The 27,493-nt window shown below is 46.9% G+C and overlaps 1 protein-coding gene across 8 annotated transcripts in view; it reads right to left on the reverse strand.

Annotated features, from left to right (window-relative positions):
* Positions 1-27,493, reverse strand: part of Trappc9 (trafficking protein particle complex subunit 9) — a 456,271-nt gene that overhangs the window by 330,462 nt on the left and 98,316 nt on the right. For all 8 annotated transcript variants that reach the window (XM_040736321.1, XM_040736319.1, XM_040736315.1 and 5 more), the window contains 5 exons: positions 24,328-24,473; positions 20,289-20,374; positions 17,841-17,967; positions 14,099-14,231; positions 9,288-9,451 (listed from right to left, as the gene is read on the reverse strand). In XM_040736321.1, the coding sequence (XP_040592255.1) occupies positions 9,288-9,451; positions 14,099-14,231; positions 17,841-17,967; positions 20,289-20,374; positions 24,328-24,473 (656 nt within the window). The remainder of the gene's footprint in view (positions 1-9,287; positions 9,452-14,098; positions 14,232-17,840; positions 17,968-20,288; positions 20,375-24,327; positions 24,474-27,493) is intronic.

The raw sequence follows: 27,493 nt of genomic DNA on the forward strand, positions 1-27,493 counted from the left end.
TGTACACTGTGCCAGGGATGAAGGCCAGAGCTGGGGATCACAGAAGGTGTCAGGGGTCAGCAAGGTTCTAGGCACATGGGTACATGTGCACAGATGGGGTGCACAGACAGGAGGCGGTCTAGGCACATGGGTACATGTGCACAGATGGGGTGCACAGACAGGAGGCGGTCTAGGCACATGGGTACATGTGCACAGATGGGGTGCACAGACAGGAGGCGGTCTAGGCACATGGGTACATGTGCACAGATGGGGTGCACAGACAGGAGGCGGTCTAGGCACATGGGTACATGTGCACAGATGGGGTGCACAGACAGGAGGCGGTCTAGGCACATGGGTACATGTGCACAGATGGGGTGCACAGACAGGAGGCGGTCTGGATCAGACTCACATGTGGCTCCCACTGCCCAGCATCAGCCACGATGGGGAAATGCTGCTAGGTGCAGGCTTGTGGAGCAGTGGGGTAAAAAGAGGGAGAGAAACCTCTAGGAACTCTAGGTCTAGGAACCTAGTGAAGGAACCAGGAGAGGAAGAGTACAATCCTCTATGCCTCTGTCCTGCCCTCTGCTTCAGGGGCATTCTGTCCCTGCTCACAGACTAGTCTGCTGCCACACTCAGAGACCCTTGTGATCCTGACTGCTGTCATCCTGCTCCTTAAAGCACAATGTCTGAAATACAGTGGGCACCAGAAAAAAAGCTGTTTGTAAGAAATGAAAAAGGACAGGTCTGGCAAGCCACAGATGAATTCCACCAAACAACAAAACAAAAAAATCCCCCTAGCATTTGGGGATCTGAGAACAGGAGGAGTGCCTCAAGATCAAGGCTAGCCTGGCCTACATTGTGAATTCCAGGCCAGCCTGGGTTACAGAATAAGACGAAAGAAAGAAAGGAGGGAGGGAGGCAGGCAGGCAGGCAGATGTAAAATTAAAAAGAATAAATAATATAAATAATAAATAAAAGGAGGAAGGTATTGGAATATAGGCAGGGTGAGAATACTTGCCTAGCATACACCCAAGTCCTTGGTTCAACACCTACCTAGCACCAAAAAAAAAAAAAAAAAAAAAAAAGACAGTAAAGAGAGAAATGAGAAAGAGAAATGAACAGAGATAGACGTAGCTCAGAGACAGAATGCATGCTGAGCACAGTCAAGGCACAGAGTTTGATCCTTAGCACTATAAAACAACAACAACCAAACTCTGGGCTAAGAAGCTGAGTCAGGGCACACAATCACAGTGATGGCAAGGAAGGTGATGCTTCAGGAGACAACTGTCAAGAGGTAAGGATGGCAACGGCAGCCTGTGGGAAACACCTGATAGTGCCCAGCTGTGCAGTCAGGGCTGTGCCTAGTGCCTCCTGTGTATCACCACAAGCACAAGGGTGGCACAGAACCATCTCAGACATGAGCAAAGACCAGCACCAAAGCAAGGAACCTGGTTCCAGTGAGCCAGCGCCAAAATGGCAAGGGCACTTGGCCAGCAGGCTGTAATGCTGCTGGCTCACACGAAGCCACAGGAGCCTGCTGTCACCAACACATCTACCTGCAAGAAGCAGACACTCGGGGTCCCCCTTCTCACTTCCCATGACATTCTGCTCTCTGACGACAGAGGGCAGAAACCAGGCTTCTACAAGATTGGTTTTTAAAACCTCACCCTGCAAGGCCATAATGTTAAAAGAATAATTACACAAAAATAGCATAGCAACTCAGAAACAGGCTGGGTCCGAAAGACAGGAAATCAGCAGGGTGAGGGATGTCTGTGTGGACAGAACTCGGAGGGTGGGGGCTGCTTGCTCGGCTCGCTGGCAGAGGAGCGGCATCTGCTCTGTCTCTCTAGTTGCCACTGCTACTGTTTCAAGGCTCCATGGACGTTATACACCTAGAAGTTTTAAATTTCAAAATTCTAGAAATTTATTTTCTTTCTAAGGGTAAGGAAAAAGAGCTCAAGCCAGAAAACCTGAACAGATACCTGTCTTCTTCAGGTGCGGCACACACACACCCTGGCTTATTTGAAGTCAGCTTGATATGCCTTTTGCTAAGGTTAGTAGGCCTGGCAGCCTAGGGATGCAGAACTATCCACTGACTTCATGCCCCCTAAGCCAGCAAGGCAGTGGTCACTGCTTGCCTGAGAGGTGCCAGGCAAGGCTCTGGCTACTCCTGAGACATGGGCATCTTCCTTGGAGGCATGAGGAAGGGGAGCACCCAGAGGCGAATACTAAGCCACCTTGCAGAATATGGGTCAAGCAGTCCATCAGCAGTGACTAGGAGCAACAACGCAGGGAAACAGGCAGTGTAACAGGCTGGACTGTCACCCACATGCTCCAACAGGGTCACACGGGAAACTGCAAAGTCACCAACCACCCATGCCCCACACAACTAAAGGCCAATAACCAAGATTCTTGAAAAGTCCCACGTGCAGCCCAGTCCTTCCGTCAGAAAGGTGCCTGAGTGCACTGCTGACTGGTGTATCAAGAACTGAGGTTTAAAAGGTGACATATTCAAATAATGGGCAAATCCAGGTATAGAGAACAGCTGATTTCCTTCTGGTGCCAAATAATGAGAGTATTTCTCAGACACAGCTAAAAGGTAATTCCACGTGAAAAGAAGGCTCTGTGACTCCAGCACCACAGAAGCCGATCTCAAGCTCTAGATCGGGCCTTGATTTCTGTGCTTATCTCTTCCCTCAGCTACCTACTGCAGAGTGGAACGAATCCAATGGGGTAGTCTGTATAAGAATAACACAAGACGTAAATCAGTAAGGCAGCCTGTGCCCCTTGCTGCAATGTCTGAAACGATGGTCACTACCCAGTGCTAGGGCTTCATTTAGCACCAATGAAGCTGCTGATTTTGCACTGAGAATGGAATGGACAGCACTAGAAATAAACCTCCCCCCTCTGAGAAGCTTCTAATGGCAGGAACACTATACTGCACATGTGAGAAAAGCAAGGGACACAAGCATCTCACCCACCAAAGCCCCAACACAGGGGAGGCCTCACTCTCTGCTAAAACTCTGAGCTTTCTGCATGAATACATATGTGAAGTCGTGGGCATGACAGAAGTGGCAGGTGTGATTTCTGTATTTTGAAAAAGCAATTTGTTGTACATAATTTCTTTTGTGATGGGCAATTTCTAAATTCATGTAGGTTGGTGTTTTTACACTTGTAAAATAAATACCCTCAGTGTTCAGCTGGAGGGCACGACAGAACAGTCAGAGTGATTGATGGCAGCATGGAAGGAACTGTCCAGTTCCGTCTGCCTTTCCTGGAAGTGCCATCAGTGCCTTTAGTTATAGTTATGGTGTTAGCACTGATGACAAACCAGAATCAACACATCTGAGCTTCAAAAACTTGGAAAGAGTAAAATTAAGTACAAGCACATTTGGCTTAAATATAAACTTCTTTTGACCATATAAAATATTATTTACAGGAAACTGGGCTGCCTTCATAACTGTGATTAATAGCATCAGATGTAATACCAGAAGATGGTAAGTGGGTAATACTCTCTCTGACAAGATATTTCTCAAAACCCATACATTAAATTTCATTAATGTTAAAAGTATTTGCAGAATCAGTCTATTGGGTTTAAATTCTGACCAATTGAGATTCTAGGTGATAAACACGACTATCCCTGAATTTAAACTAAATTCTGTCTTTTGTCTATCTTAATAACTATTTCTGAATTATAAAAATATGTTGCTTGACACAATGACATACACTAACTAAAAGTTTAACCTTTGCATCATAAGGTAAATACATTAAAATAATGTTGTGTATTAACAGGCATTTTCACATCTTTGAATTGGTTGGTTTGTTAAAGCAACTACATGGGAACTAAAAATTGACCTCTACTTTTAAATAACTTGTTATAAAACTTGGCAATAAAAAAAAACACTGATGCTGTTTTTAAAATATTAAATCCAAAAAAAATATTAAATCCAAAGAGCAAAGAAACTGCACTACAGAGATGGCTTTATGGGTAAAATACTTGTCACAAAGCATGTGGGCCTGAGTTCAAATCTCCAGACCCCACGTGAGGCTGGCACAGTAGCAAGTGGGTATATAATCCTGGTGCTGCTGTGGAGAATGGAGAGGCAGACACAGGAGATCCACGGAAGCTCACAGGCCAGCGAACACAGCACACACAAGAGCAAGCAGCCTAAGAGGAGCTGTCTCAAGCAAGGTGGGAGGTAAGAACCAACCCTGGAGGTTAGCCTCTGGCCTGCACACCTGCGCCCGCGTGAACATGCATCCATACACAGGTACGCAATAAGCACACACAAAGACAGAGGACAGGAGCTGGGCACAGGCTCAGTGGTTAAGAGTACTTGATGCTCCTGCAAAGGACTGGAGTTTGATTCCCAGCATCCACATCAGCTTGCTTACACCTGCCTATAACTCCAGCTCCAGGGAATCCCATGCCCCCTTCTGGCCTCCGAAGGCACCAGAACAACACACACAGCCATCTGCACACTTGCAGGTGTACACACACACACACACACACACACACACATATCTTAAAATGAAGAGAGAAAAAGGACAGCTAAGGGGCATGTGGATGTATTTACGTGCTGTGTGTTCACACTTGTTTTGTTCTGTGATGCTGCAGGTCAAACTCTTGGAGCCACAAGCCTGTCTACACTGTATTTGTAGCTCATATACTATGAGTTTACTTACAACATCTGTGGGGAAATGAATGCATTTTTTTCCTGGTTTAGCCTTCATTGCACTGAGCTCTGTGGTGCTTTAAGCAAAGGCAGTAGTTGACACCTTTCACAACATAGAGATTCTGTGACAAGAGAGTCAGGATCAGAAGGGTACACCCCAAGGCAAGATAACTACTGTCTTCAAACAGGGCAGGTATGATACATCTGTATGGCAGGAACCCTGAGCGAGAACCCCCAATCCATCAAAGCCAGTCTAGGCCCACGGAGGGTCTAGAGAAGCAAAAGGCCCTTTTCAAGGGCTTGTGATGGGCACCTCACAGGTCAGGAGAGCCCAGGGTACAGAAAGACAGTGCATAAAGGCCAATGACTGAAGGCAACGGGTTCACCTAGGAGAAAGGGGACGCAGACAAGGGTGGTGGGTGCAAAGGGGCCCTGGCTGCCTTCTGGGCATTAGGGAAAGACAAGACAAGGCCTGCAAGTACCAGAGCTTCAGGTCCAAAGACAAGGGTATGCCTTCTGGACTTAGAGCACAGAGTGCACGTGCGGTAACGCTCCCTTGAGCCTGCCTCTCCAGGACTTCAGGGTCCTGCCAGCAAGCCTCACAGTCCACAAGACAGGACAAGCCACCCCACATGCTTACACTCATTGTCACCACACCTTAGCTCTTCTGTACTGAAGCTGCTAAAAGCCCAATCCGCCACCTTTCCCTGGAGGCCTCTGTGGTGGCTATGACCATGAGAAGTGCCAGTCACCTGCTACTGAGAGCCTAGGGAGCACAAATGGCCATTGCTGCTCCTTAGGTAGAAAACAAAGACAACTTAGGACAAGGAAAATAGTATGGGGACCCAGAGAAGGCACTAAGGAAGCAGGATGCAGTGAGCCTCCCTTAAAGACAACGCATGCGCAGAAAAAGAGGCTTCTCAGTGCTCAGCACAAGAGCCGTGCTCCCAGCTGAGGCCAGGCCCTCATCTCCTCACTGCAGGTGGGTCATTTGTGGACACTAACAGCTCTTCTCCATGGCAGAAGATAAGCCGCAGGGATTATTCCCTCTGTATATTTTGAAAGCAGATGGCCTGTTTTCGCTAATCCAATTCTACATGTAAATGTACCGCTGCTTGGGACAATAATAAAAAAATGAATGATGACTTTAATCTTTCAGTTGCAACTGTGTTGCTTCAGAAACGGTTACATGATGCCTGGCATTACACGTCTACGTGTCTTTCTCCCTTGTGATAAGGAGCAGAGCTGGCAGAGCTGAGAACAGGGCCTTGAAAAGTACCCACATATATATGGAATCCTAAAGTAAAACCCACTATATTCTGGCTTTAAAAATTAAGTCAGTTGCTGGAGAGTTGGCACAGAAGCTAAGAATACTGGCTGCTCTTGCAGAGGACCTAGGTTCAATTTCTAGCACTCACACATATGCTCACAAGCATCTGTGACTCCAGTTCCAGGAGATAAAACATACTCTTCTGGACTCCATGGGTACCAGGAAACACATAACACATAGATATTCATTCAAGGAAAGCACTCGTACACACAAAATAAAAATTAAAAATCTTTAAAACTAAAAAGAATTTGGATCTTGCTTCTCATCTTCACTCCCCCTGAATCTGTGGCCTTGGAAAGGTCCTCTGTTGCTTTCAGAGCCCCTGCCTATAAATTGTAAGCAGTGAGATTCCCTGCTTGGGACACAGGAGAACAGATTAGGTATGTGCAAAGCATGATGAGTAACCCAATGGGAAAGCATGGTTGCCTCTGAGAAGGGGTCGCTGGGAAGGAACCTTAGGGAGCTTCTCGAGCACGGACGGAGCACAGATGGAGCTCTAGTACCCATGAGTGACATTCAGAAAGTGAACACGCCACATACGCACAGCTAGCAAAAGAAACTGAACTTGCATTGATGAGATGTGTTCCAAAGCACTAGGAGGTAAAACAGACAGACTGCTGTCTGCAATCCTGAACAGCATTAGACAGACAGAATGCAGAAGGAAGAGACACGGAAGGAAGCAACAGGAGAAGTGCAAACTGTGGAGTACAGGTACCTGGGACGCAGGGACCAGCTACGAAATCCTTCGCTTCTTCCACACTTTTGAGTGGAGAAGGAGGGATGTCTGCCAGAGCACCTGTCCAGAAGAATAACAGGACACACAGTCCAAGGAACCATGTGAAGTATGGGGCTTCACAGTGACCCCACACTTCCTGTGTTCTCTCAGTAGGCAAATAAGGTACTGTTACAACCCTTTATTTAAATATGAACATCGAAATCCACTGCAGCCCTTCAGTGCTGCACACCGACTATGTGCCCAGTTGGAGACACAGAGTCAGTGGAGGGTACTCACAGACAACAGGGGAATACCCAACACCTCGATATTAGGAAGCTTTTCAGAGGAGTGCTGATTGGGTTAGAACCCAAAAGTGGACTGACTGAGCAGAGGAGGTAGAGGGGGAGTAGAGAGGACAGCAGGCTGAGTCTAGGATGGAAAACGATGGATCTAATAGTTTCAAGGGTGGAGTGTAATACCCATGGACAGGGAACTATAGGTTTGGTAATAGGGCTGTTTGTTGGGTTTTTGTTGTTGTTGTTGTTTTGTAGTTTTAATTGATTTTTGAGGCAGGGCCTTACTATTTAGCTCTGGCTGTCTTGGAACTCACTATGTAGACCAGACTGGTCTCAAACTCACAGAGATCCACCTGCCTCTGCCTCCCAAGTGCTAGGATTAAAGGCGTGCACTACCATGCCCGGCCTGGAATTTTGTTCTTGATGACAGCCAACATATTTTTCTAAGGGAGAGACACACAAGGGCTGTGCTTCAGAAAGAACACAGGATCAGAACAACAGTCACATGATTATCACTTGGATTTATTTTAGGAAAGGAAAAAAATATTTTCTACTTCCTAAATTAGGAAGGCAAGGTAGGTTACAGGAAATATGAAAAAAATTTAACCATAGTAGACCCTATTCCTAAGGGCATCACATACCTGGGTCATAGAACAAATCTAGTTGGTACTGACCTGGAAGCTTCAACCCTGCTTGCTAGTTTTCATACTGGATATTGTACACATTATCAGAGGAGAAAAGTGATCACCAATCTCACCTAGCTACAAACCTTCAAAGCTACAACAACATGGGCCTAGTAAGACACAGTCATTGGTGCAACAGTGGCATAAATGTCATGGGAGCAACCAAACACTTTATGATTGGATTGAAGACCCACTAACCAATACCTTAGCATCACTGTCAGGGCCAAGAACCTGTGGTTAGACTGGGTATAGGTCTTACGGGAGATCCTAAGACTATTAATCTGCTAAATGGACATAGTATTAAAATGACTCCTAATGACTTATTATTACACTTAGAAATTAATGCATTTCTCAGCCGTCAACAGAGAAGCTGTTTCTTATATCAGATGGTGATTAACAGAGACCCAGGGTGCATAGAATAAGAGATTTCAAAGTACTAAGCCCTTAACAGGACATCTATCTCATACCCTCTTCTCCAAAAGCTCAGAGACCATCAAGGAAGAGAATGTAGATAGATTCTAAGAACCAGGTGTGGCAGATGGCTACAAGAAAACTGTTTTCTGGACACAGCAGGGTAGCAGCACTTACGAATCTGCAATGATTATGACAGTATGCACAAGACCCTTGAAATGTAAAGCCAAACAAAATCCCAGCATGGAGAGGGGAGGTAGACATGAAGCCCCACCCCTAGCTAGGGAGCTATTGAAAACTGATAGCTGCTGGAAGAAGGGAACCCATTTCTTTAAGAATATGTGTTGCTCTTTGTAGGCTGACCATGCTATCGTCACACATCCAAGAGTATATATCAGCATAGATTGGACTTAATGAATTTTTTATCAAAAAGACAAATCTGATGGATATTAAGGTGGGGGTGAATCTAGGAAGAGTTGGGATGAATATAATAGAAATGCATTGTCGCGTCAGCCGTGCAGCCTGTGTCCGAGAACGTGCGGAGGGTGTCGGGGATTGACAACACAGAGACTCGTTCAACGATGTAAAGAAAACTTTAAGCAGGCCCCAAAAAGGTTCAAGAAAACTTCCTAAGAAAGGCTCCCTCCAGAGAAGCTTCTGCTCTCTCCTCTACCCTGGCTGGTTCTGCTCTGACACCAAAAACTGATCTGGGCGTGTCAGAAGAGGCGGTTGGACAAGGTCGAGGTCAGAGCAGTTTCCGTGGGCAGGCCTTTTCCAGGAACTTATTGCCCCAGGCATTGTATTGTTTTTAGTAAACATGTTTTTAGTAAACATTGTCTTACAGCTGCCTACTCCCAGGCCGAAGGGGAAGTGGGTCTCTGCTCAAGGTCTGGTGTCCCCACAATGCATTGCACAAAACAAGAGTTAATAAAAATGCTAATTTTTAAAGTTTTGTCACCTAGACTACAGTTTTCTGCCATTCATCCAACGCTAACAAATTCCTTCAAGTATCAGCCGAAACCTACAACCAGCTTACTTAAATCCCAAGCATCAGATGAAGAACCTGGCGCTAAGGGACACTGAAGAGAGCAGCACTCGACTTCCTGGTGACTCAGTCGTACTTTGGGTAGCCCAGCATTAGCTCTCTACAACATGTTGTCTGCTACTGAGCACACAGATGGTCCCCATGCCACCTACCCTTGGTGGTGAGGAGCTTGGAGGTGACTTCCAGCTGTTCTAGAGGCTCTAGTCCAATGTTCTCCAAGGTGATAACCAGCTGCTGAGCTTCTCCATTGTAAAGCTGGACAGACACGTTGGTTGATATTTCGTCACCGGAAGAGGGCTGCAATGAATGTGCAGACCTAAAATCACAGAAATGATAGGGAGAAAAATAAGGAAGAAAGAAGAGAAAACACTGGCCACATGTAGAGACCACTGGCAGAGGAACACACTTGAGAAGAGAACAGACACCCTGGCTGTGCACAAAGGGTTTGGTACTCAATTGTCACAAACGCACACAACCACTGTTAGAGCATGATGGAAGCAGCTGGGAATGAGGGTCCAGGCTCCAGGTAGTCTAACCCTGCCTCTGCTCTGAACTCACATGGGACAAGGCCACCACCAAGGGCATCTTTTACTACTTACCCCTCCACACGATGGAGAGCATGCAGGAACACTCAACAACTATGAGTGAATTCCATGACTCAGCCCTCTCCTACATTTATAACATGTTATAGTCAAGCCCCACTTGAATAACCATTTTTCAATGCAGTAAATTACCTCCGAAAAGTTAACATGTACACATTTTTTAAAAGTAAACATTTAGTTTGAGTCATTGCCATGGAACTCTCTCCCCCAGCTCCTCTTCTGCCCTGTGCTCCGAGCTCCCTATGAGCAGGCTGCCCAGGTCTCCCCCTAGGATCTCAGATACAACAGAGAGTACTATGGGCTTTATTGAAGCACTTCACAGATGCAATCTCAGGAAGCTATTATAAAATTCGAGAAAACTGAGGTTGCTCTTGAGATGGCTGGAGGGACACCCAGAGTATCAAGTCCTTCCCTCCCTGTGCGACGGCAAAAGTGAGCTTTGAAATGGTCAAACTTGTGGGCAGGTGACACAGGGCCTTTCCCCCAGCAGGCTCATCCTCCCTGGTAACAACCCTTTGATTGGTTTCTGTAGGGGAGATCTAAAGAACCCTGATGTACCCACGACCATTTGGGGCGTGGCCAGAGGGACGTGGGAAAGGTGAGAAAGAAAGTAAAAGCTCTCTCTTGGATCCTGGCCGAGGCTGGGAGACCACAGAGTGCTGACCCGACTTCTAAAGTGATTGCTCTCCCTAAATAAATATTTTAGACCCTCCCCTTCCAGTATTCTTTGCGTGGATCAGTTCCATCTACAGGTTCCCCTAGGACCCCTCATCCTTCTCTTAGACTGGACACTAAGGGCCTCCAAAGTGGGGCAGGTACCTGTCCACTTTCCCACTTCTCTCTGTGGCTATAAAGTGGTCAGGGGACAAGATGAAGCCCGTGTCACTCCTAAGCCAGTTCCCTCCAGGTTCCTAGGAACCACTAAGAATAGCGGGGACTAAGGCAAGGCCTTTGAGCTGCCAGCTGAAAGCACCCACAGGGAAAAGGACAGAACCTTGTGGAAGCTGCACGTGCTCAGCTGAGGTAAGGAGTTCATTCTAGGCAGCCACCAAATCAAAACGATCTGCCTGCCCCTCTGAATCAAGCGTAACTAACTACAGACTATCGTCATCTGCTTTTTAACCTATGATCAGTTTACAAAACTTGCAGACTTAAGCCACCTCCACTGAGACCTCATTTTAAACATCTCCATCTTCCTCTTAGTGTAATCCTTAAGACCAAACTCTATGTCCATCCCTGTTGCCACTGGCAGCTTCTCTCCACAGGCCTGTGTGTTTCTTCCAAATAGTCCATAGAGGAGCACTACTATAACTATGGCTTCTCTCCCTCAGCATGGTGTTTCTGGGGTCCATCTATGGCAAAGCAGGATCAGGAGCTGACTCATTTTTACTGCTGTGCTCCAGGGTCCAAGTGTACCTTTCTTTTGTTCTTTCATCGGCTGATGGACACATCAGTCCTTGCCACTACGAAACTATCAGGTATAAGTTTGGCAGCAGTGTATAGTCTCTCTCATCTTGGGTAGATATCTAAGAGAGGACTAGCTCAGTCATTAAACAGATGTTTGATCTTTTAAAAGGCTGCCCAACTATCCTCCCAATGGCACACTACTTTACATCCAACCAGCAGTGCATGAGGCTCCAGCTCCTGCAATCTCTTACCAGCCTGGCCATTACCTGTCTTCCAATCACAGCCACCACAGGGCGTGTGAGCTGCCACCTCAGGTGGGGGTGGGGTAGCCCCAAAGAGACTAACGGGCCCGAGTACCCTCCCAGGTTGCTTCTTTGTGTCTTTTGTGATGAGAGAATTATTCAGATCACTGGCCAATTTTTAATTGGGTGTTTGTCTCCTTCACACTGAGTCTTTAAAGTTCTTTATATGGGTACAGCTCTAGCACACATGTGCTGGGCAAAGACTTCCTTCCAACCCTTGAGTGGTCTTTTAATTTACCTACTGGCATCTTTGGAAGAACAACAGTCTTTTCACTGTGATAAGGTCCCAGTTATCAAGGCTTTATCTTACTGATCCTAACCCAAGAGCAAGAGGCTGTCTTCTAAAGGTGTGGGACTCCCAGCTGTCCCTTTCGAGTCAGCTCTCTCTTTTAGGTCCCCTGCGCACACACCCTCTCCTCCATCTCCACTCCCTCCGCAGCCTGCTGCTCACCTGCCCCTTGGCCCACACCTGCTGCTCACCTGCCCCTTGCCATCTTGTAGCTTCAGATGGTCGACTGGAAGGCTGCCTGTCATTCTCTCCTATTTGACACGCACAGGGCCAGGACAGACACATCCACTGTCATAGCCTTGCCACGCGGAACACGGCTTCACAAGGGTTACCGCGCACCTTCTACACTCTGGCCAGAGCTTCAGAAGAGAGCTTTAATCAGTACTAGAACTCCTGTCAAGAACTTCAATCAAGCATCTCTGCCAAACAGAGACTGTCTGATCTACTTAAGATTTTGTTACACTAACATTTTTCTTCTCACAGGTCCCCATGAGGTTGTCATCATCCCATCTCAGCAGGAAGTAGTTTTGAGAATTCCACACCCCCTCTCCCTACTATTGATATTGTAGGATAGTTTACACCTGTTAGTGTTAGTTTTCAGTTATTTTAGAGTTGGGATTGGAAGGAGGTGTTCAGACTTGGGTATTTCTTTCAGATAAGCTTAGGTTTAGATGAGACAGACATTTGAGACATTTTGTTCATTGACACAAGTTAGTTTTGTCTTAAGTTTAAATATCTTTTTTTAGACTAAAAGGGGAATTGTAGGAGGAGACGTAGGACTCCGCCATTAGCCATGCCTAGGTAGGGCAGTTCACTGCGCTGCTATCCACACCCACTTTGGGGCGTAGCTAGAGGCGTGTATGGAGGTTCTTATAAAAGACTTTACAAGCAGAGCCGCCCTCTCTCTTTTCAGCTTCTGGTTCAGTGGCAAAAGCTACTTGACTCATCTGGGTTGCCCGTTTTCTCTTGTAAGTAATTTCTACAATAAACAGTTACCTATACCCTCAACAAGTGTGCCATTTATCGTTACAGCAACTGGATATTCACCACTATGTAGAGTGTGGCCTTCCCTGCCATCCACCTGGGCCCTGCCACAGTTGCAGTTCCCAAATAACACACAGGATGCTATATTAATTATGAAGCTGTTGGCCGCTTGCTTGTTTCTTACTGGCTAGCTCTGACTTAAGTATTTAACCCATAATTGTTAATCTAAGTATTTCTCTTATCAGAGAAAAGGGTCTGGACCTCTTACTCCTCTGGTAGGCTACATTTGTCTTCCCTATGCCTCTCTTTCCCAGAATCCTCATCAACTCCTAATCCTACCTATCTTGCTTCCCTATTGGCCAACAGTGCTTTATTCAAACCAATCAGATACATTTTTACAGAATAACATCTCCAAACACCACTATTTACAGGGGCCAACAGATGGCTGTATGATTCTGAGGTATCTGAGGTGTGCATTTTTAAATAACATTTTTTTTTGAGCCTATGCTCTGGCCCAGCCCAGTAAGTGTCACTCCCACCCTCATCAAAGAAGCTTCCTCTGCAGCAGATGGGATCATTGCAGAAAGCCGCAGTTGGTCAAAGTGCAGAGAGCACTGACCCCCTCAATATATCTACAACACAACCCTATACCAAGGGCTCAAGAAGTAACTTCTTTTTATGCTTTCCCTCCAATGTAAAAAACAAAAAAAAAACAAAAAACAAAAACAAAAAAAACAGCTTTTCTTCTTTTTTTTTTTTTCAGAAAACCATTTTTTAACAATCATAAGAATCCCCTCCCCAACCATTGTGGGAGAGGGTTTGCAGGTAGATGGAGACCAGAGGTCAACATCAGATACCTTCCTCTACCTCAGTAAACCTTATTGGCTTGTTTTTGTCTGCTTTTGCTCTTTAAATACAGGGCTCTTGGTGAATGTGGAGCTTGCCATTTCAGCTAGGCTGATTAGTCAGTGAACACCCAGGATCCTATCTCTGTCTGGCCCTGGTGTTACAGGTATGTGCCACCAGGCCTGGCTTTACAATGGTGCTGGGGATGGGATCCCTCATACATGTACAGCAAGCATTTTTACCTACATCAAGCATTTTAACCACTGAGCCTTCTCCCTAGGCCCCAGGAGTTTTTCTTAAACAGCCATAAAACCTTAAGTGTTTTTTGAGATTCTGATTCTAACACTGATTGTGCCTTAGCAATGACGGGAAGGGGCTCAACTGCACCCCTGCATATTTGCAGGGACCACAGTAATAACTCTTTGGTCCCTTAAGGTTCTTCTGCCGTGTTTTCTGCCTTATCCAAATTAGATGAGCCCCAACCCTTTATGCTACTCCCCCAGTGACAAACCCCTGCACCCTCAGGCCCCCACCTGGGAAGCGCTGTGCTGATCTGCAGCCTTGGCAAGGCAGGGATGACTTCCACAGTTGAGCCACTGGTTTTCACTCCTGGGAGGTTGTCGAGCAGGCAGTCACTGAAGACCCCAAAGACTGTGGTGTGGTAACCTGCAACACAGGCAGCGAGTTCACACCTCCTGGCAAGGCTTGGCAATGTATAAGAACATCACAGAAGCCACAAAGAGAGTGCCAACCTCCCCTCATCACCCATGATCTCCATACCAGGCCCTATTCCCCAAAGACCCTGGCTGTTCTTGGACATAATGAAGCTGACAACATCGTCTGTGCCCTGTTTCCCACAGTGGGCCAGGTCCTTGAGAGAGCCCTCCCCATGCACTCCCAACCTTACAAGTCAGCAATCAGCCCAGCTCTTGGCTAACAGACCTTTCAGATTTAGCATCTCTCACCTGATAATGACAGCCAACCTTCCTTTCCAAGGCATGATGTGACTTAACGAGCATTTGAAAAATACTTTAGAACCCTCTGTTGAGAGATGAAGGTCTAAAAGCCAACTGTTGTCATTACAGCTGCTTCACGATGTGGCAGCTCAACCATGTTTGGACAAGGACCACAATTTAAGATCAGGACAGGGCCCGTGCAAAGGGAAAAGGCTTGTGAGCTAGATAAGCACTTGAAATTGTTTAAGCAAAGCTTTAAAATAGCCTTCGAAATTTCAAAAGATGATTGTGTAAATAGTATTTGCTGTGTGACAAATATAAGCAATGTCCAGCAGCTGGATTGGCAACTTTTCTGTATTATGTTGCAGTGGGATGATGAAGCTATTCCATAAGGAGGAGTTATTCTCCTTCCACAACAGCAGCACTCACTCTGTGGCTCCAGCAGTTCTAGGCATCTCTTTCCAGACACTGTAGCCATGCCCATTCCCTGGCCCAGCCACACCCCTCAATACAGCAACCACACATATACCCTACTGCAGCAGCCCCCAAACACCACACACACACACACACACACACACACACACACACACACACACACGCGCGCACACACACGCACGCACACACACACACACTCACACACCACACACACGCACACACACGCACACACACACACACACGCACGCACACACACGCACGCACGCACGCAACAGCCACCCCTCCTTCCCACCATGAGCTTCTCAAAGTCTTCTTTCTATGGTGTATATCTTCTTCCTAGGAGTCCCCTCTGACACTATAATACCTGCAGGCCCTCCTCTGTGTAAAACCTGATGTGATTCCATGAAGCCCTCCTTACTTCATAATTCTTAGTTACAATCAGTTTCCTTTGCCTAAGACATAGCCAGTGCTTAAAACCATGGCCACATAAACTCTCACCCGGTAACCATGTTTAGTGCAGGTCAGGATGATAGAGGCTAACCCGGGCAGCTAAGGCTCACCAAAAGTAAATGCTGATGCCATGGAAAACTGAGGTCTGCTGCCAGGCTCTCACGCTCGCTGAGACATACTAGCTCCTGTCTTGTCCCTGGACTAGCCATTCATACCTGACTTCCCATCATGGCCACAGCTCAGCCTGTGTCCTTCCTACCTGGACTCTGGGGACAAACATTAGGTCTTTGAAGCCCTAGCTCATAACCTGTGGTCTGGTGGCTCTGAAGCCTGTCTGACCAGCCTCCTCTCTGTACAAACACAGCGGCTCCCCTAAAACTCCAGGAGACAATGGATTGGAGGATGTTTCTCAAGCCCCCATGATGCCCATCTCCTTCCAGCCCCATCACCACCTACCCTCACCCTGACTATCTCCCTCTGACCACTCCCCAGAAATGCCAGGCCTCAAACAGACCACCTTGGAGAAGCTCTGCCTGGAGTCTCTGCCTATACATTGGTTCTGTTCTGCTTCAAAACTCAGGGTCACTTGCCAGGGCAGTCTCTGATGCTCACCTCCCTGCTGGATCCCAGCTTCCCCTAGTTCTCACATGTGCATCTCCACCCATCCATCTTAGCACTGGCTGAGATACATCTAACTCTCCAGCAGGCAACACCTTTTCCAGGCAACACATACGTGCTGATGCTGTTGAGCTATGGTCAAGACTGCCAAGGCTAAGAAAGAAGCCACCCCTGGTGCCATAGAAAATAAGGTATACAGAGTTTCGTGGGAGCATCATGGGGACACTGTGAGGGACCAAATCAGAATGGCAGGGTAAGGAAGAATAGTAAGGTTCAGGTGGCAGGTATGCTGTGAGTGCCATCAGGAACCTTGTGATATTCAAGTGAAACCTCCCAAGGAGGGGAGGACAAGGATACAGGTTGGGGTGGTCCAGGGCTCAGGAATGTGCCTTGAGACAAGACAGGACAAAGGCTAAGGCTTTTGAAACTGATGGGACCTGATAAGGGCTTTGGTATAGAAGGTAGGCCCATCAAGTAGTTTGGAAGACAGAGAATACCAGCCCCCATGATCTGTGATAAACCCTGTGAGACCATCATGATATGACGGACAGAAAGCAGCCATGCAGGTGACAGGAAGTAGCATCTCATACAATATTAACAGTGAGGTCCGGGAGCTGCTCAGGGCAAACGGTCCACAAAGGCATGCCATTGAGATGGGAGCCACTAGGAGAAAGGCCACTTTAGAGAGGAGAGGTGGGTTCCTGGGGCAATAATGTGTATATGAAGAGCCCATGGGATGTCTGAGGAGATGGCAAGCAAGGGGTGCTGTCCCTAAGGGAGAGCATAAGCACACATGGCAGGACTGAAGGCAGGAAAACGTCCCCAGCTTGGTGTGGGCTAAGAAGCAAGAAGAGGAAAGGGAAGGTGAAGAGCCCAGGAAAAGGGCTTGGCAAGTAAAGCTGCTTGCCGTGCACACCTGATGGTCTGAGTGCGACACAGAACACACATAAAGGAATCAGGAGAGAAGCAGGGCATACATGCCACCCCATACACATGTACACATCATACAAACACACAGAGCACACATAAAGGAATCAGGAGAGAAGCAGGGCATACACGCCACCCCATACACATGTACACATCATGCAAACACACAGAGCACACATAAAGGAATCAGGAGGAAAGCAGGGCACACACGCCACCCCATACGCATGTACACATCATGCAAACACACATAATATTTTTAAAAGAAACTAAGAAGAAAGGAGAACCAGGGACAAGGAGGGAGCAGGGGACGAGAGCAAGATAATGGAGGAAGGAGCAAAGGGACTGAGAGGCCCTGAGGGAAGGGCATCAGGAATACACCCTGTAGAAACCAAGACACCAAACAAGACCAAAGAGGAGGCGCCGTATCAAGGCTGACCTCTGTTAACGAAATCCATGAGAAAGAGACTAAATGACAGGCCCAGCTTCCAGCAGAGCAGCATTGCCCCTGACCCTGGTGACAGGGGTTTCAGTTAAGTGTCAAGAGCTGGGTGGAGAACAGAAGTCATCGAGAAACCACTGCTGAGATGGAGGTGGAGTGCGCGCATGGGCGTACAATGCTCTGAAAGGGCCCAGCAATGCTGGAGGGGGTGTGGCGACACCGAGAGAGAGGCTGAGTGCCTGCTGTCCCGGGAGAATGGCATGAAGAAGAAAAGCGAGAGGGACGCCAGAGAAGCCAAGGCACAGGAGCTACCCAGCCCCGGCACACCACATATCAAAACCAATTTGGGTTCTTTTTCATCGTGTCACTTGGGGGAAAAAAAACTGTCATTAGCTGGTTAGGATCACAGGTCAGACGACCAGCCCCAGGGGCAGTGACACAGAAACTTACCATTCACAGTGATCATCCCTGTAGTCTGTGGGACCCCCACCAGTGTCACTGGGTACAAACCGGATTCTGCAGGAAGGGAAAGTGCTGCCGGAAGAGACTCAAACTCCACTCCACTGGTGAGGAGGCCCTGCAGGAAGTGAAGGAACACTGAGGAGGCCCAGCTCAGACCCACGCTGCTTCCCAGTGAGCTCTCTGACATTCACCACAGGAGCTTTTCAACACTCACAGAAAACTTCAAGGGAGACTGGTAAGAGCTGGACACCAAGAGTAGGGTGGCCAGCAAAAACTCCAGCTGGGATTAAGCTCTGTGTATTATCGCAAGACTCCTTGTTTTGCCATTTTGCAAATGAGAATGTAGACCCAAAGAAAAATAAAGGGTTTTCCAAGCACAAAAGAAAAACATACAGCATGAAGTTATTTCTCTCTAGGGTGTCTATGAATTCTTTGTTCACCTCGGTGTAGAGCAAGCACTAAGCTTACTAGGGAACTACACAAATCCCCAGCCTCAAGAAACCGCTCTCTGACAGGCTGTAGAACACAGACATCAGTTCTCAGGAGTCTGTGCAACATGGACATCTACCCACAAAAGCAAAGGCATGGTCACTGTCACCCCTTGGAATGCATGCTGAACCCTGAATGAGCAAGATCAGCAAAGGGGCAAAGGCTGAAAAGCATAGGCATCATGATCTAAGGAAAAAAAACACACAAAAAGGGAAAAAACTAGAAAAGTAAAAGGAGAAATGCCATTAACAAAGGTCACAAACATCTTGGAGTAAATTCACCACACACACGTGCAAGACATCATGGCAGCTACAGGACACAACCAGAACAAAGAGGACCTCAACAAGGAAGAATTCCAAGATTGTCCCAAATGGGATGGTTTTCCACAGTGCAGTGGTCAAAACAGTAGGAACTTATCTTGGATACATTTTCCATGAGTGAGCCCATTGTTCACGGTGGAGGAAGAATGACAATATCAGAAAGAGAAAGGCAGAGAGGGCCCCTAGAGGATGTACACACTCGTGTTCCCTCTGCCAGTCCTGTCTCTGTAGGCAAAGGCACTCTGGGAGCAGGGGCACTCATGTGTGCTGGTGCGGACAGATGGCGTGGACAGGAGTGGAAGAGGAAAAGCCAGTTATATGGCTGTTGCCCCTAAGCAACATTGGCATTTACCTCTGTCTAAGCCAACTAAAGCCAAATGGCAGTTGCTAACACAGCTTCAGGGTACATGGTGGATATATGAGAGCTTATGCCTAAAATGTTTCATGGTTAAGTTTTTAAGCTTCTGACCACATGTTGTGGACTATCTCCAAATGGTGCTGTATAGTTTATTATCATGTTTTAGCCTTCCAATTTTTTTATAATGAGCACATATTATTATTAAACCAGATAAAAATGAAAGCTGCTTTTAAAGATATGTTTTTTAAATGAGCTGGGCATGATACATATGTCTTTGATGCCAACACTCAGGAGGTAGAGGCAGGTGGAGCACTGTGAGTTCAAGGCCAGCCTGTTACACAGTGAGACTTTGTTTCAAAAACCAAAAGAGAAAAAAAAAAGATGTATGGAGCAGCAGCAGCACCAGCCCTCTGACGCTAGCAACAGATTCTCAAGGAGGACAGGGCAGCTGGCTCAGCAGTTACCAAGCAAGAAAGAGGACCAGAGTCCGGATCCCCAGAGCCCACACGGGCATGAAGACTAACCTTTAATTGAGTTTCCGAAGGAGCAAAAGGGATCCTGGAGCAAGCTGGCTAGTGAAACTAGCCACACTGGCAAGCTCTGGGTTTGTCTGGGAGATCCTGCCTCAAAAAATTAAGGTGGAAGAACAGGCGGGGAATATTCCCAACATCAACCTAGGGCCTCCACACGCACGTGCACACATGTGCACACATGCCTGTACACACACATACCCAAAACACGCTGATAGGCAGGTACACACAAAACATACAAGGGGGAAAGACCTCAAGGAATGAATCCATGGAAGGGTGTGCACAGGGGCCTTGCTTGGGTCCCACATGAAGAGGCTACATAAATCCCTTCCCCAGACAATGTGGGTGAGCTGTTCTGAGGGGCATGACTACAGAGTGAGTGACGCCTTCCACAGGGCTCCAAAACAGAACAGCAGCGTCATGGCCATGCAGTGTAAACCCTGTTTTCTTACTTAAACCATGGCCTGTACCAATCCTTGGGCCCTGACCCCCAGATGACTATTTCACATTTATGTTCAATTAAGATCAGTGTGCACATAAATTGAAGGCTGGCTTGTAGATTCTCACACTACTGGGTGCCAAGTCAAGATACAGAAATGATGAAGTGTGGCCTCCCCACACAGGAAGCTCACAGACCTTAGCTAAACGCGTGTAAAATCTGGTTGTATACATCCAACATTAAGCAAAAAGGTGTTTTCAATGACAATAGGTTTTAGGTCAAATGACTGGTGGCACATACCATGTTTTCTACACGGAGCTCAAACGGCATCGGGTTGTACACCATCAGCTGAACTTCACACACATCTCCTTGAACCCACTGGAAATCTAAAACACAGACACAGAAGATCTCCAGGGTGAGTTTTGGTACCACTGTTATTCTCAGTTTGTTCCTCTGTCACAAAACTGCCCCTAATGGTCTCTGAATGGCTACCACTGAGACGCCTTCTCTTACGTGACCCAGAACAACCCTGAGTCCATTTCTAAAGTTTCCACCCCACAGATGACACAACTGGAGCAGAGGGTGGCACTATTAGTACCTGAGGGCCACATGGAAGGAAGTAAGAGCTGCGGGGCCAGGCTACAGCCACAGCCAAGATAGCCCCTGATGGCACTGGCTTATCCGGGTCATTACTTTGTCCCTGGGACAGCTGCTGACATCAGCACAAGGCCTCACAAGGTCATGAAGTCCTATTGCAAATGACATGGGAACCCAGCAAGGTGTGATGGTTCTCATCCAAAACGCCAGCCCTCATCAGCCCCCAAAGGTGATGAAGCAGGAGCATCAAGACTGAAGCCACAGTGGAAGTCAGAAGACCCCGTCTCCAAACAAAGACACCAGGAGACTGAGCCCTAGCAAGCCCAGCCCAGCAGTGGGTCGTACCGCTTCCTCACTGGCTCTTCCAGCAGGATAGCCTGCACTTTGTGGCCATCGTTTGGAGCACTGGTAAGGTTTTTTGCTTTTTTTTCCCCCTAAAGAACTGGTTAGGAAAAGTGTTACCCCATTGTTTAGATAAAAATGTCAGAGGGGAGTTAAGGAAGCTGGGGTGGATTTCTCTTCTGTGGGGTAGGAATGCCAGGTCAGATGAAAATGTGGGATAAATAAGAATCTGGTGACAGCTACAGAGCTTAAGCAAACACGGTGACACCCAGCAAGGGCACGGCACTGCTGGCAGTCCAGGTTGTTCATCCTAGAAGCCAGCCCTGCTTCAGTTGTAAGAAGTTGCTGAAGCTTCTTTATGAAAACAGTCTGTGTTTGCAGAAGAGATCGAGGCAAACAGTGCCTAGCCAGAAGGCTTGTCCAAACCACATACAGCCCAACCCAACAGCACAAGCTTACTTAAAATATTATGGAATTAGCTTTTTGGTGCTTTGCTTTGTTTTGAGTGGGGAACTCAACTGGAGGTCTCTCAGATGTGAACTTTGTAGATGACAACGTCATATTCCAGTGTGAGGACACAGATAGCCTGCCCAACTCCAGCAGCTTGCACGGCTGCAGGGTGGGGAGACCATGGTGCCAGCTTCCCTGCTTGCGGGCACGGGGGAGTTAACCCTTCTCCATGAACGCCAGGGAGGCGCTCTGACAAAGAAGCCTCATTCCAGCTCCAAATGTAGATTTGGGGATGGGTAAATGAAATTTATTTTCTTTTTTTTTTCCTTTTTTTTTTTTTTTTTGGTTTTGGTTTTTCGAGACAGGGTTTCTCTGTAGGTTTTGGAAGCTGTCCTAGAACTCTCTATGAAGACCAGGCTGGCCTCCAACTCATAGAGGTCCACCCACCTCTGCCTCCATGCACCACCACTGCCCGGCTATCTAAGGTCTTTCTGGAACTACCTTGATTAGTGAGTCCCTGCTGGAGGTCTGAAGACCATGTGTCTTTGACTTAAATTTCAAATGTTTCTAACTGAATCTCCAAGCCTAAGAGGAAAGTTACTATAGCATCAAGAGTGTGGTACTAGAAACGCCCTTGTGGTTGGAGGGAGGGACCCTGAGAACACTGCCTCATTCTTGCCATCCTTTGTGTCTGTGGGTCACTGTGCTGCTTCTTGAGCTCTGCTCTTTGCATGGAAACCACAGTCCAGGTATCAAGTTGGAGCATGTCGGGATCAAGAGTCTCCTAGGTTTTTTGTTTGTTTTGAGACAGGGTCTTGTTTTTAAGCAGTCTGGATGCATGGGGCGATAGAAAAGTCAATGAGCAGAAGGACCCCATCCTCCATCTCCAATAAGATGAAGGGAGGCACTCCCATCAGAGGTTCTGCCAGGGCCCCACACAATGCAAAGGAACAACTGTCTTTCTCTCCTCCTGCCCATAATGTATGCCAAGTGGGAAATACAGTCTGCCTTTCCTTGTCGTTGTCCAGTGCACTGATCATACACTTGTCTCATAGCCACAGGCTCTTCAGAACAGAGGGACGGGGCAAAGAGCCTACATCTGGGGCTGACATTTCTTTTCTGATATGGGATGTCCTTTGGTATGCTATGAATATGTGTTGTTTTCATTGGTTGCTGAATAAAGCTGCTTTGGCCTATATCAGGGCAGAACATAGCTAGGAAAGAAGTCCAAACAGAGTTACAGAGAGAAAGATGGTGGAGTCAGGGAGAAGCCATGCAGCCCCCGAAGGATTAAGATGTCACAACATCACCAGTAAGTCATGGCCACATGGTAATACATTAGTAAAAATGGGTTAACTTAATCTGAGAGCTAGTCAGTAATATGCCTGAGCTATTGGTCAAACAATTATAATTAATTGCAATTAACTATAATTAATTATAATATTGAGCCTCTGTTTATTCAGGAGCTGGCAGGTGAAAGAGAAATCTCCTAAAACTTGCTCTATAAACCAGGCTGGCCTTGAACTCAGAGATCCACTTGCCTCTGTCTCCTGAGTGCTGGGACTGAAGGTGTGGGCCACCATGCCTGGCCAGAGGCTAACTTTCAAAACCAAGACCAAGTTGGAATTTCAAAGACTCAAATGCAAATTCTCAAGCATTCGCCAGCACTCAGTATCAGCTGCCTTCTCGCCAGACATTAGTCCGTATCTCTTGCTTTACTTCCTTCTTAATTGCTCTCACTCTGTCTTTGAGACAAGCTCTCATACAGCCCAAGACGTCCTCAAACTCACTATGTAGCCAAGGATGGCTTCAAATTCGGATCCTCCTGTGTCCTCCTCCTAAGAGCTGGGGTCACCAATGTCCATGACAATACCTGGCACATTCATTGCTGGGGACCCAACCCAGGCTTTTATAGTTCTCCCTCCTCTCTCATTTTCACAAGGAACAGTTTTATAACATGCAGAGCCAAACCAGGGCAGGCCACCCTGCTCTCTCAAAGCAAAGCCACTGTATGCCTGCCTAGGTTTCCCCAAAGCCCAAGGGCTTAGTGAGTAATACCAGGGGCAGCTGTAAACAGCTCCATAACATCAAAGAACTTACTTGTATCTTACCCTAATCTTCACATCCCATGTGTTTGTGCTCTACCTGCACGAAATGGATAGGAAAATGTGTCTGGGGTAAAGACCTAGTGTATGTAGTCTTAAATAGACAGCCCTCAACTTATATCCCAGTAAACCTACTGGTAGTTGAAAATATAGTAAATCAAAAAGCACGTAAGTAGCCAGGAATGCTGAGGCATGCCTGTAACACTGGTACTTCAAAGGCTGAAGCAGGGAGATTTGGAGTCCAAAGCCAACCTAGGCTACATAGTGAGCTTGAGGTAAGTCCAGGCTACATGGTGAGACACTAACTCAAGAAAACATAAATGCATGTTACATGCTCTGCCCATCAAATATCACAGCCTTACCTAGCCTCGCTATGGAGTTCATGATGGATACTACCTATGCTTAAGCAAACCCATCCAACACAAAGCCTCTTGTAAAACGAAGTGTTTAATGTACTAATATTGTAATCATTTAGACATGGAATGAGTTCAACATGGAGTGAGGTTCAACTTTAGTCACCATTGGGATGACTACAACCTTTGGAGGAAGAGCCTTTGTAAGAAGTGACAAGGACCAGTGTGCAGTAAGAGGGATGGTAACCAGTAGATACACACACATGCTCCCTATCTCTGCCATATGATAGCCCAGGTCTTTATGGCTTCTTTACCATCCATGAATCATCTTTCATGAAATAAGTTTCTAAAAAATCAGATCAATGAGCAACTGACAGTCTAAGGCAACACATGAGATGAATTCCCAGGAGTGTGTGTCCACAAACACAAGCATATGCACACAGAGAACTGACCAGAAACCCAGTCCTCCTGAGGACACTGACAGTGGCCTACCTATTTTCTTGTTGCGTTCCTCTCCACGGCTGTGCGCAATGATTGGCGAATAGATGAAGGGGCTCTTGGCGGACATGGTCTGCCCCAGCAAGCTTTTCACCTTCTGTGGCCGGAGGCTGGTGGGGAGACTCAGCAGCTTCACGCACCTATCATTGCAAACAGAGTGCAGGCACTTGCCATTAGGACACTCACGCCAGACCACAATGAAAAGTGTTGGCCTGTTGCTGCCCTGTGTTGTGGAGGTCCTGCAGCTTTGGGTCTGTGGGTCAGGCCCTTCACATACTCCAGCAAATCACAGATGAGGTGGATACTGGGGCAGGCCAAGTCATAGTCTTGGCTCTGGGCCTGGGCACCAGCCAGTTCTCCCAAGCACGCCAGTGACTCTCTGCAATGAAAGTTGAATGTAAAGATACATGGACAAAAGGGTTACTGCACGACTCACTGTGTCACACCGCAGCATCCATGATGAGAGTTTTCCTTTTCCCCTTTCTTCTCTTAAATTTTATTTTATTTGGGGGAAGGGGTGCAGGGGCAGAGAGCAGATTCAAGGGGATGGGGAAATGAATGGGATAAAGATAATAAAAGATGTAAAAGACACATAGAATAAATTTTAAAAATTTTTAAAAAAATAAAGATGAAGGGAAGAGCCCCACTCCACAGGACCAGGCAGCAGAATAAACATGCCCACCCAGCAGGCCAGGAAGGCCAGGTCCCTCCCCCAGGCCGGGAAGCAGTACAGCTTTCTCCAACACAAAGGTTCTGGTAGTGATATATTATTTATGACTTATTAGAGCTTGACTGGGGATTCAGAAAAGCAAAGTCAGCCTCCAGCTATAGAGATCAGGCAGTGGTGGTACACACCTTCAATCCTAGCACTCAGGATTAAGAGAGAGTTGGATCTCTGTGAGTCCAAGGTCACCCAGATCTACACAAGATGAATCAATCTAAAAAAGAATTATAGCTCACACCTTTAATTCCAGCACTAGAGGGATATAAAAGATAGGATCAAATATTCAGTAGAGGCATTTGTTCTCCAGCCACACTGAAGACAGAGGTACTCAGTCTCCAGCCATGCTGAAGAGAGGTTACAGTCTGAGGCTTTGGTGAAAGCTCCTGGGGACAGGATCAGCCCATTCAGCCTGAGGCAGATGTAAAGAAGCTAGTGGCCAGCTGCTTTGCTTTTCTGATATTCAGTTTGAAGTTTGAACTCCAGTATGAGTCACTGGGTCATTTTTTTATCGAGTTACAGGTTTCTTCTACAAAATGAAGAGCCTGTCAGCCTTGCCTGTGGGGCTGAGGTGAGGATGGAGCTCCAGGTTCCTGCTCAGGGCCCACTGTTCTGCTCCCTGCTGTCTCTTCCCATCATGTCTGCCCACAGTAAGGAGAAGCCAGAGCCTATCCACAGGGTCAGAAGACGACATGGCGGAGGTGCACACACGATGCTCACGGTCAAAGGCAGTAAAGACAACTTTAGAGGCACCAAAGAGATGCAATGTTGCATTAAGGAAAGAAAATTCAGTGGTCCCCTTAGATTAATTTGACTAAGAATGAGTACAAGTTTTAATTTTCCACTTTTCCCCATGTTCTTGTCATCTGTAGTCTGTCCGGTGTGTGAGTTGATCAGCCCTATTGCCTGCATCCCTAACAAAGCTCTTTGCTCCGAATTTATTGGACAACATAGGAGGTGTCACATGGGGAAAGAATGAGGGAATACTTTGCAGAAATAGTCAGCAGAGTTTTGTAAAAAAGAAAGAAAGAAAGAAAGAAAGAAAGAAAGAAAGAAAGAAAGAAAGAAAGAAAGAAAGAAAGAAATGATTGGCACCAACTGACTCCAGTCACACAGAGCACTGCAAACAGGCTATGGAGTTAAATCCATGTAGCTTTCAATATGCATGGCAGATACTTGTTGAACAAGGTTGTTATTAACCTGTTGTCTGTTTTCAACAGATGAACACCACAACATACACATACAGTGCTTTGAGTCAGGAGCATGGAACATAGCTCAAGATTAGAGTTGTGCATTCGCTTGTGTTGTAAAGTTTGGCTACATAGAAAATCCAAAGCAAGTAGTGTTGGTTATTACACTGTTCTCTTAAAGGTGGGTTAAACAACCAAGCTACACAGCAGTGCAGCGGTCTTAAGTGACCTCAAGGAATATCATTAACTCAGCTGTGAAGTCAAGCAAAAGCTCCAGTCTCTTTGAAAGAGGTATTTTCATAAAAATGTACTACCTATCATGCTCAAGGTCATCCAAGTCAAGTACAGATGGGTACCTGCTGGAAGCTGAGTACACGCAGTGTGTGCTGCTGCTCCTTGCACCAACTCAGACACCTCAAAAGCACCTTCACGCCAGTGCTACTATTATCTCCCCACTATCGACCAGGAACGGACAAAAGAGAGACCAAGTGTAGCCCACAGTCCCATTAATGGGAAGTGACGGTGGCAGAAACACCAGCTCTAAACCGTAGCACTGTGAGTCCTCTGGGACCAGACTGGCCTGATGGCTAAGATCAGGAAGAGAAGGTCACACATGTAGCACCACTCAAGGGTGAGAAGAAGACACATAGCCCTGTGTGGAAGCAGGGCTTCTGGTACCCAACATGGCAGTCCTGCAAAGCCAGATGATCATGGTGCCTAGGACACCACCTACTCACACCAGGCTGAGTACATGGGGCACACCATGCTGTATGCAGTAAGACATTGTAAGGTCTCAGGCACAACCCAACCCACACTGAATAGTAAGAGCTACCACACAGAGCTGATCTCACTCAGAAGGGACGGACTCCTAGACCAGTGGTTCTCAACCTTCCTAATGCTGTGACTCTTTAATACAGTTCCTCTTGTTGTGGTGACCCCCAGCCATAAAAATATTTCATTGAACTTCATAACTGTAATTTTGCCTCCACAATGAATAATAATGTAAATATCTGATTTGCAGGAGGTATGATATTCAGCCTCCAAGGGCATCACGACCCACAGGTTGAGAACCACTGTCCTAGAGGAATCCAGCCCACCCTATGACAAGAGCCCCTACAGTACTTAGCACCCAGGCCCTGACAGGGTTCAGGTCACATGCAGGGGATACATCCACCACCCACAACAACCCATGTGTTGGCAGTATTAGAAAATGAGGCTAATTCTCTCGATTCCTTCTCTGAACGAACTC

Source organism: Mesocricetus auratus, unplaced genomic scaffold (genome assembly GCF_017639785.1).
Source record: "Mesocricetus auratus isolate SY011 unplaced genomic scaffold, BCM_Maur_2.0 Super-Scaffold_100055, whole genome shotgun sequence".
Classification (NCBI taxonomy): Eukaryota; Metazoa; Chordata; class Mammalia; order Rodentia; family Cricetidae; genus Mesocricetus; species Mesocricetus auratus.